Raw genomic sequence first — 10,347 nt, forward strand, 5'->3', positions numbered from 1 at the left:
CGCGATCCGAGAGCTAAGCATCAATAACGCGTCTTGGCAGTACCACCCTGACCTAGTGGACAACCGAGAACTCAGCCTCGTCGCAGGACAAACAGAACCATCCACCGTGACGCTGCTCAACTCCAACAGGTCGTCGACCTTGAAAAGCAGAGCCCACCATAAAACTGTTGTCATCGATGATACCCCACTGAGACTCTACCTCATGGAGAACTTACAGGAAGAGGTCATCCTCAGGGATCACCTATCAAGGTCGTGCCCTCGGCTAATGCATGTAACCCTCTACCGACCGCAAACTAGTATGCCCTGTTTGATTTCTGACCCTGCTCAAGATCTTGCTATTCTCCACCTACAGCCCTCCAGGTTGGTATCATTGACTGCATTAGAAACTAGTTTTTACCAGTCTTTCCGTCTCCGTCACTAGACCGGTGATATTATTGGCTAAGACGCCATATCACGAAAACGATACAGAGGATGGGAGAAAGGATGACTGTATTATTTACGGAGTAACAGCGGGGAACTGTGCTCGGTAAATACGATTGCTAGCCCTGCCCTGCCATCCCATAGTTCCGGCATTGAAATCGTCCGAATACGAGGTCCACCCACACTCGATTGAGGCTGGATTGCATGGTTGAATAGACTCCCTATAACTATAGCGGGGACTGGCACTCGGGGTCTGTGTAAGACTGGGATCCACTTGAAAGTTACCGCTCGGCATTTGCTGCTTGGCCCACGCACGATTTGTTATTGTTGAGATAACCTATACAGAAAAAGCGCACTGGTTTAAGGTCTCTCAGAGCGCTTTATAATACCTACGTGTCCCCCAAACCGACAACCTAGCGACCAGGCTCCGGTGGCAGGGTTTTCTTATACTCCAAATATGTCAACAAATGGTTACACAAACTGTGAGCCTGGAACATTCTATGGTTTCACCGACAATGTGAATAATAATTTCAGCCCGGGCGACATCTTCAACTTGCAATGGGGTGCCGTGGATAAAGGAGATAGGCCCCTGAATATTACCCTCACTCGAGATGGAGGGAAAGTGCTGCAAGTGATTTTTTGTGGGTGTATTCCTTGAATTACCGCAGCAGAGTCTTGACGAAATCTAATATGACGAAATCTAATAATTGCTTCAGCTAATGCCACCTTTGCCGTCAATGGCAATCCATTTCAACTGGTGACAAACAAGACCGCTAATTGTACGATGGAGTCCTACAGCTGGACTATTCCTTTGAACATCGACACCGCCGCACCGAAATATCTACTCGGACTGTTTGATGGCGATGCTGAGCTCGGCACCGATGCAATCGCAGACTATGGATGGATCAGTTGGAGTCCGTATTTCTACGTCAGAGAGAAATCTAGCACGACCTCAGCATCCAGTTCAGTCACAGTCACCACGCCAGTAACGGGAACCGCTGCAACAATAACCAATACACCCATATTCTCTCCCAATTCCAGCCCTAACTCCTCTTCGGAATCGACCAAGATTGGGGTCGGTGTTGGTGTCGGCATTGGCGTCGCTTTGCTGATTGCCCTGGGCTTTGGCTGGTTCCTGAATCGGCTAAAGAAGAGCCGTAGAAACGGAGAGGGAGTTAACTACGAAGAGGGGGGTAACAACGAACCTACACCGACAGCAGAGCTCCCAGACACATATTTATCAGAGCTCCCAATAAAAGAGCCGGTGGCAATACCTTCACAGGCCAACATGGTACATGAAGTGGAGTGATCTTGGTACTTTTGTTAGGACATGAAATGACCGAGTAGATTTGGTTGTAATTACTTTTTGAAGACCGATACAAACCATTCGATAGAGTGACATGGGTATTTATGGATAAATCCAATGGAAGATCCTAGGAGATTATCATAATTATATAAAGATTGTGATATACCTTTGGAATATATGGTCGGAATTATTGAACCAGACCTGCTCGGACGAGGACAATGATTTCAATATTTTGTCCGAGGAGACAGCAATACGATACACGTAGTAAGCAGCAATGGCTGTAAAGGTACCGGTTGGATCATCTCACGCTGCGGCTTACAGGTGGTGGCGGTGTAAACCCGTTCCTGATTTCTCACACATTACCAAGAGCCTCAATACTTATCCGGCTCATTTATCTTTACCGTTTTTCCCTATAGCATACACGTCATATGGAGGATATGATATTTAGAACTATGGCCCGCTACCAAGACTGGACGATATAGTATAACACCAAAGGGACAGCGGAAACACCGCGATATAGAACTCTGACCCCTGCTTTTGGGAACGGACTTTCGACAGGGAGCATTTCGAGAAATGCCACGATTACCAACGAACCGTGCCCATCGCGAGAACATAGCGTTCACAGGGACCTAGTGTTACTGGCAAATAACTTTCGATTATGCTATCCGGTTAAAGAAGCCTGCATAGCAGTTGCGCAACTGAGGGTCATCTTCGCCCAGGTTCACATTTTGTTGTCACACACTCACCTTTCTCACCCGGGTCGCGCGACGGGAAAGCGGCAGTCAGCCATGTCTCCACCAGGCTAAGCTGAACAATTGGCTAGCCTGGTCATTAATTATGGGGCTTCTATACGGTCAATTGCCGGGTGTGCCACCCGGGTGAGAAATAAGCAAGAGGCAGGGTGAGTGTTTAATAGACTAGGTACAAAGCCTTTGGGCCGGTGTAATCGACCACACTGACCGTCTCAGCCAAAAATTCTTTCCCCATACCTAATCTAAATAAAGCCTCATCGGTAGCCGTCAAGGGTCCTACTCTCGACTGGGCGCACCATAGCAGCATTTAGTGACGACAAAAACAAACCTAGTATCGAAAAACACCGAGCAACGCAGACTTTTAGAGAAGTCAAGTTGCTTCGGTACCTCCGACATGAGAACGAGAGCTGATGATCCAAATTCCAGCCAGATCGATAGCTATTCGCTATTGCGGCAGATAATCGTCGTGAAAAATGTATTTGTCTTTCCGTTAGATCATTTGTATTTTATTTATCTTGAATTCGAGACTTGGCTCGATCCACTAACTACTTAATAGGTACATGGTAGCAGATCTCCTGACCTAGTGGACAACCGAGAACTCAGCCTAGTCGCAGTACAAACAGAGCCATCCATCGTGACGGGTTTCTTCTTCACTGAGATTGACAGAAATTGTGCGGTCAGCCAGTAAGGAGTCAGCCATACTGTGTGGTCGAACCTGTTGCTGCAAGCTAAGAGATCCGTGCGATTCGACGGGATTTAGAGAATAAACTCGTCCAGCAAGAAAACTTTTTCGATACCTGCAGACTCGTTAATCATAAAAATTTGAGGGTTAAAACGGTATCTAAATCACCAGTATTGTAAGTGGGGACGTTCAGCTGAAGGCTGGTATAGACAGGAGCCGTGCGGGGGTGGCGCGACGCCGCATGAGCCATTTAGTCACGTATGTAATACTATTGAGTCGTCTGTATCCCGCCAAATACGGAGTATTTGGCATCTAATCACAGCTACCATTACCAACTGAGGCTAGCTAGTGGGGTTGATCGTAGCTCAGTTACCCTATGCAAGACCGGGATCCACTTGAATTTTACGGCTCGGCAATTGCAACTTTGGTTATACTCGAATTATTAGCATGGAAGTAACCTCCATTCGTACGTAGAATGACCAGTTTCAAAGCCGAAAATTTCATGTCTCTTGACTCTTCTAATAAGTCCCTCCGGGATGAGCGCAGCTCCTTGAGCGATGATCGCCGGAACGAAACTACGCCAGATTAATGTAATTTGCACTGCCATATCGTTGGGGTCCGCCGTGACTCAGAAAGAAAGGGCTTGAGTGTTGACAGGAGCTTGGCTACTAATTAATTACAAAACTATTAAATTCGACCTGTGAAAAGCCCGAGCCATGCCCTTTCCAAGTCTAGCTCTAAGCGTCCAAGTCCTGCACCTGTTTTCTTTCCACTTAATTATGATAAATTGACTTCACTATCTTATGAGCTTGCAGATGCATCGCAACTGCCCTTTTCGCACCCCTTTTCAGCCCCGATGTGGGTACGAGTACCCTTCCGTGACCGGTGCAACGGGAAGGCTAGTCGGCCACAAATGATAGTTGAGAAAAACTACAAATACGAATGCGAATAGGGCAAATTACTTATTTGTGTGCACCCATACAAGCGAGCCACGTCGTTGTTGGGGAGGGGGGGGGGTTCGCTTCCGTTTTGCACTCTGAACAGCTCTGAACACCGATCCTCTCTCCTCCAACCTGCCTACTCACATTGTTTTCGGTAATTTTCTCTTTGTTCCCTCTGGCCCCCACTGACGACTATGAGCCCAGTTCACTCCATGCTCTGCTTATTTCCACATTTCGCTGCAGATGCCGCTCCTTCCGGTACTGAGGCCTTTCTGGCTAGCGTTAACTGCGAAGCAGTCCCGGGATTCTGAGCTCGGTGGCAACGCAAACGTGAGCTTTCTCCGGGAAACGACAATCTTACATTTCGTGGCGAGTCTTTTTTAAAGCCACCAAACAGATCATGCCATTTAATCCTGTCATTTGGGCGACTACTCAGCAAGAGCAATACGGACTGCACTTGTCGTCTGAAGATGCCGAAGGAGGCTTCCTCAAAATTTTCATTAGCCACTTATCAGCTGTCATGACTCTTTTTGCTTTGTCAATGAACTGTAGAAGTATTATGTTCGAGGTGGTCAGGAGAAATTGGAAATATTGTCAGTCTGATGATGTTTATATACGCGTAACTTTGTATTTGTTTTTATCTCATTCCTTGGTGGGTTTCAAACGTACGCCACAGAACGCGCGATGAATGGGAGGCATGGCTCAGGAATTATTTTAATGGAGTTTGATTGTTGAAGAAGACTCCCTTGCTCACTATTCCGCTATATCACGGAAAATTTGTCTCCTCTTTCGTCCCCTTCCCTTCCCTTTCCCCCTCGTTTTCAACTCCACGAGCCCCAACTCCTTCAATTCCTCTGTTAGAATCGACGAGTCTCGCATCCCCGGGAAATCTTTCGCAGGGTACACACGGAATATGTCTGACCATGCTTCCGCAAGTATAGGCATTGATTGACCCGTATCCTCGACCGAGCCCCAATTCATAAGCCGAAACTGCAGACCATAAAGCCCTGCAGAACGAATGGAAAGATCGCTGAAAATAAAGAATGTCGCCGGTTGGTGAAATTTCGAGGCATTAAGTAGGATCTCCGGCTGTGAGTGGTCCGGGGTAGGGACTGGGTGCTGTTTATCAGAGTGCGGTTTATCAAACGATGGCTGTGTGGGAGCGGAGTTAGGATCTGGATCTCTATCTACGAAGAAGGGGGACACGAATGCTTTGCCGGAGAGAAGAGGGGCAAAAAATATATCGTCTGCGAGGGCGACGTCGCCGTCTCCTCCTTTGGGGGCCTGATCTTCGTCTGTGTTTGGGAGGTAGGGCGAGGACTCTGGAACAGGGAAAAGAAGACAGCCTACTGTAAACTGTTGATCTTCGAGAATGTAATGTCCCGTTTATTCTGAGACCCTGGGTCGAAATCTGTGAGGAGGATTGGCACAATTGGGGGTGGGTCTATAGGACGACGGTCTCTATCTCTTGCGCCACAGGCTCGGGCTGCGATGGGCTGCTGACGAACATGGAGATGGTAGCGGGATTGTGTAGAGGTTCGGCGGTGTTGTGGAGGAGGTGATGATTCGGACTCGAGGTGAAGAAGCTTGTCGAATCCGTGGGGTATGCTATAACCTGGCTTTCTGGGTGCGGTTTTGGATTCTTGCGAAGTAATTGCTGGTTTCGAATCTTCGACTGGAGTCTTCTCAACGAATAGCTGGCTGTGCATATTGCTAGAACTATTTCTCTGCCTAGAATAATCTGACATTGTCAGTGTAAATTTTTCTTTCATATGTGTTCTCCCATTGGGCATGATATAATATCACTCCGACCTCGAAGGGAACAGCTTGATACCGCCGCATAAGAACGCATCGACGGAAAGATAAGGAAGTAACTTTACTTGAACTCCTGGTCGTAGGTCCGCATCCGATAAGCAGCAGGCTCATGAATATAGCTCAACATTGGAGTCAGTCTCTCTTCATTTGGAGCAGGATACGCTCGGAGATCCACAAGAGAGCTCTGGCGATGCATACGCAACGCCAGTGTCTGCGGCAAAGAATGGCGGGCCATGTAGCCATTGTTGGAGAGGGTATATCTCGGGTCTTTGCTTGTCTCGGGAAATTTTCTCAATGGAGATAACCGCGGCAGTGGTGCCAATGCCAGCAATGGGCGATGATAGTAGCCCATATGTAGTGGCACTAAGTGACGCGGCTCACCGCATGGACAGGGTTTATATGCCATGGGTATGTCGGGTCGGGAGCGTGGATCGTAGGCTCTGATATGGGATGGCGGGTGCCCGCATTTTTGCGACGGGGTTCTCGACATCTTTCCGGATCGCGCAAGCGACGTTGGTGCGAGCCCTTGCACCTATTAAAGTCCGAGCTGTATTGAAACGGTGAGCTATGGTTTAGCGCTAGAGAGCGGTCAGATCAGTTACAGCTGCGTCGAAACGGAGTATATCTCGAGTAAATATATGCGGTTAAGGGATCCATTTAAGTGGTAGCCCCTGCCCACGAAACAGTCATTGAATAGGCCCTATTGTTTTCATCTGAGTTGACAATCACTGGCGCTGCCGCTCGTTCATTCTCACTCTCAGTCTACCATATTATAGATTTTGCAGCTGAGCTTCAGTGCGGAGCTTGGATAATTATAATACCTTCAGTCTTAATGTGTGCGAATGAGCCAAGTGATGGATGGCATCGATAGACTGTTCCTATCCCAAGTTCCTTTTGGGTCTAGATTGAAAGCCAGACACCCCTGAGTCTCGAATAGCCGCCGGCTAGATCAAATCTTTGTACTGTTTCATGTCTAGAATGACATGTAAGACTTCCGGAATTGAGCTCAACCACTACAGCGAAGTCAACTTTCATTAGGTCTCAAACAAGGCGAACTTTGACAGAAACCCGCAGTATGTAAGATTGAATGTCAATTAAATATCTATATACACGAATCACATTGGAGGATATAATATTAAGCTAAAGAGGCCGGTGCAGAAAATCACAATCGTGGCGTCGGGGCCGAAACCACTCAAAGGTGCGATGGACGCACACACCTGCAATGACACAAAGGCCAGCCAGTGAATACTTTGAAGATCCAAAAGCGTGGCCTGTACCCAGCCTAACTTGTTTTGAAGATGGACAGTGCACCAAGTCTAGGTCTCTAAGGAGCGAATGCTGATTTCGTGAAGTAACTCGGTCCGTGAGAACTTCCTGACCTGTGGATACATCAAGGATCGTAAAGATGGGTCCACATGAGATAACTTCTCTGTTGTGCAAAAGTCAAGTCAAACTCTTTCTGGTAAACTCAATCCAATCAAATGGAGTGACCTCCCCGGGTATCCTCGTCTCTCTTTGATGAAGCAATGAAGAGGCCAGTCAGCCGTCCGGTGAGCCCACCAGGGCAAATTTCTTAGCAGCATGGTAAAAATAGTTGACTAATCCTTAAAAGGCCACTCATACTATGAAAGCGTTATAGACTGGCGAGCTGCGCTTTGTTGCGTGTTAAAGATCAAAAATACCCCCTCGCCGGGTGATCTGATCGGAGCTCTTTGATGTGGTTCGAATACGGGTCTTCTCTGGCGAGAATCTTCAGCTTCACAGAGAGGAGAGATCAGGAAATTACCAACAAAAACTCTCGAAAATTCTATGGAAAAGGTATATAACAAATACTAGCTTCATTGCCTCAATAGCCATGTTGATATGTATCAGATTAACGAAATTGCCGGCCCCTTCCCTGAGTTACCACATTGCTGAGATAGCCTTAGGTACAGCTCAGAGTGCCTCAGAGAAGTAATGGGTAGGCTTTCAGGTCTAAAAATTCGGCTTGATCCTCAGCTCCATCACTCACTGGCTTCTTCGAACACTTGCTTCCGAGCCAGGCACGGGAGAATGTCCGAGTAAGGGGCTCAAACTCCAAAGTGATAATTGCAAGCAGTGTCTGCATTTTCGCGGAGCTTTCCTTGTCGATAGTAGGGGCATAAACGGTCAAAGTTCCGCCGGAATTCCAGCGGCAACCTGCGAGTGCTTTGAAAAGGAATCCTCTTCATCATTCAAAATCTCCTTGTCGACTCCAGTAGTTCAACCCACTCGGTCAGATCACCGTGACTGGAGCACCAGGCCTTGATCCGTCCACATCTCTTGATTTTGAATGTAGTATTTGAGGCCGTTCAGCCGAGCGAACTGCAGACAAATACGTCATTGTCGTAAAATGTCCTCCATATCCAGCGAGTTGGTAAAAGTAAAGATATTGACCAACTCATTCTGTCTTAGTAGTTTCGCGAATTTCGATAGATATCCGAATAGATTCAAGCGAGAGGATAAGTCGCTCCATTTTCTTAAAGACAAATCAATAGCACTACGAGTCAATGTTTAGCCATTTCCAACCGTCGTGAGAACAGTAAGTGCCTGATTTCCTCCCTGCTTAATCACTTCAGACTCCACGACAGAAACGGTGATAATTCGTAGATTGGGCAATGCTAGTATTTCTGCCGACTGTGTAGTAAAAGTCTAGCAAGTCCATGGAGATTTCTCCGGCCTCGCTTTCCCTTATTGAGTTGGCCCCCGCCCAGTATGTCCCCCTGGGTGACATATGCTACCCCTTTTGCTCCCTGGTGACGATGAGACGGTGTAAAACTATTTGGCGGGTATCAATTTTAAAGCGATCTCAGATAATCTATGGGCGTCTTTAAGCTAAAAGTTGCAGATTAAGTTGATATCCTCTCGCGGGCGAGGAGTGCTGATGATTGTAGGATCTCCTGAGCTCTTCTAAGACAGAAAGCTATCTTACCGGTTTTCTTGGGCCCGATCGCTGGGCTCTAGAAATTGATGAGTTAAATTCAAAAGGAAAGCTTTCCAAATTCGCTGAGATCTCGGATATTAGCTGTGAGTGGTCTTTCAATTGCTGGCTTCGGAAACGCCCCGGTCGGGAATTCGCCGAGTTTGATTAGGCTATTCATGATTACATGCTCTTCTCGAAATTATAAGCAAGATGAAGCATTATCAGAAATAAGACTTAGTACTAGATCACCATCCGCTGAATATGTTGTTGATGTCGTAGGATAAAGACTCCATCATCCCGTGACAGTTTCTTTTCTCAAAGGCAAACTAATTCCTAATAGCATTGAGAAACTCATGAACAATCCTTGTCGTCCTCAAAATCGAAAACTTCAATGTGCAATCATAATATCCGAGTAATTCCGGGCTTGCCGGCCTGATCTGGTGTGCAATGCTCCACCCATGCATGGCTCATGATTTTTCATGGACGTAATAAAAGAATTGACACCCTGCCCGAAACCTCTTTATTTTCGAAGATCTTATTTGCCGCCTCATCTTAACATAAAAGTATGAGGCATCTTCACAAGCTGCTATCTTGTGTATGCTGAAATAAGATGGGGTTTGAAGATTTCCGAAGTCTCAGAGGCAACATGATTTCCTCACTAGATGATTGAGAGTTAGCCGTCTCATACCGAATAGGCTTTCCGTTTTTCCGGTGGACTATGTTTTGATCGCGCCATGATATATCTTCAAATTGCGGCATGGTGCCTCAATTATAAATATTTCCGTGTTTCCCTTTCACGTTTGACTTCTAAAGTTCGACAAACAACCAACCTCACCTTCTTGTATCCCAAGCCTACATCCAAATCAAAATTTCTTGATTCCTGTCCATAATTTTATCATTCAATGCAGGCTGTTCGTCTACACCCCGCTCCTGAGCTTTCTCCGGCTTACTCTCCTGTAAATCCTGCACCGATTTCTTCGCTCAGGTTGGACCGAATCCCGAAACCAAAGCTAACCAAGCCGGGTGAGCTTCTTGTCCGCATTAAAGCGACTACGGTTATCCGTGATGCGCTGACATGGCCCGAGACCTATGCGACGGAGTATGCCATTTTGGGACATGATTTTTCAGGGATCGTGGAAGAGGTCTTTGAAAATCCGGATGAAGTTGGACCGTTGTTTATGCCAGGTGATGAAGTCTTTGGTATGACTCATATTGACCGTGGCTCCGCTTGGGCACAATACACCGTCGTCAAGGAAGATGAATTAGTTCGAATTCCTAAGAACTTGACCTGGGAGGAAGCCGCGTCACTACCGCTCAGTGCGTTGACTGCATACCAGGCAATTTTTGAGCATGCCAAGATCCCTCTGCCGGAATTCCTTGGGGGTAATGCTCGAGACGGCAAGGAAGAACGGCCAATTCTCATTACAGGACAGCTGGAGGAGTCGGCGTTTACCTTGTACAGCTTGCTACGTTGGCCGGTCTATCTGTAG

General features: G+C 47.0%; 3 protein-coding genes across 3 annotated transcripts; 2 read left to right on the top strand and 1 right to left on the bottom strand.

Moving 5' to 3' along the window:
• Nucleotides 1–1,204: 1,204 nt before the first annotated feature.
• N7509_000427 (uncharacterized protein) lies at nucleotides 1,205–1,729 on the top strand (the record flags this gene model as incomplete). Its single annotated transcript, XM_056625074.1, has 1 exon — nucleotides 1,205–1,729. One exon carries the CDS (start codon nucleotides 1,205–1,207, stop codon nucleotides 1,727–1,729), a length of 525 nt encoding a protein of 174 aa, XP_056493656.1.
• A 3,718-nt stretch (nucleotides 1,730–5,447) lies between these two features.
• On the bottom strand, nucleotides 5,448–5,810 carry N7509_000428 (Velvet factor; the record flags this gene model as incomplete). Its single annotated transcript, XM_056625075.1, has 1 exon — nucleotides 5,448–5,810. The coding sequence occupies one exon, from the start codon at nucleotides 5,808–5,810 to the stop codon at nucleotides 5,448–5,450; it is 363 nt and encodes a 120-aa protein (XP_056493657.1).
• A 3,949-nt stretch (nucleotides 5,811–9,759) lies between these two features.
• Nucleotides 9,760–10,347, top strand: N7509_000429 (uncharacterized protein; the record flags this gene model as incomplete). The annotated part of the gene is made up of 1 exon (XM_056625076.1): nucleotides 9,760–10,347. The coding sequence occupies one exon, from the start codon at nucleotides 9,760–9,762 to the stop codon at nucleotides 10,345–10,347; it is 588 nt and encodes a 195-aa protein (XP_056493658.1).

This window comes from Penicillium cosmopolitanum (assembly GCF_028827165.1).
Source record: "Penicillium cosmopolitanum strain IBT 29677 chromosome Unknown utg000003l:1.0-3747932.0:1.0-3751027.0, whole genome shotgun sequence".
NCBI classification, from domain to species: Eukaryota; Fungi; Ascomycota; class Eurotiomycetes; order Eurotiales; family Aspergillaceae; genus Penicillium; species Penicillium cosmopolitanum.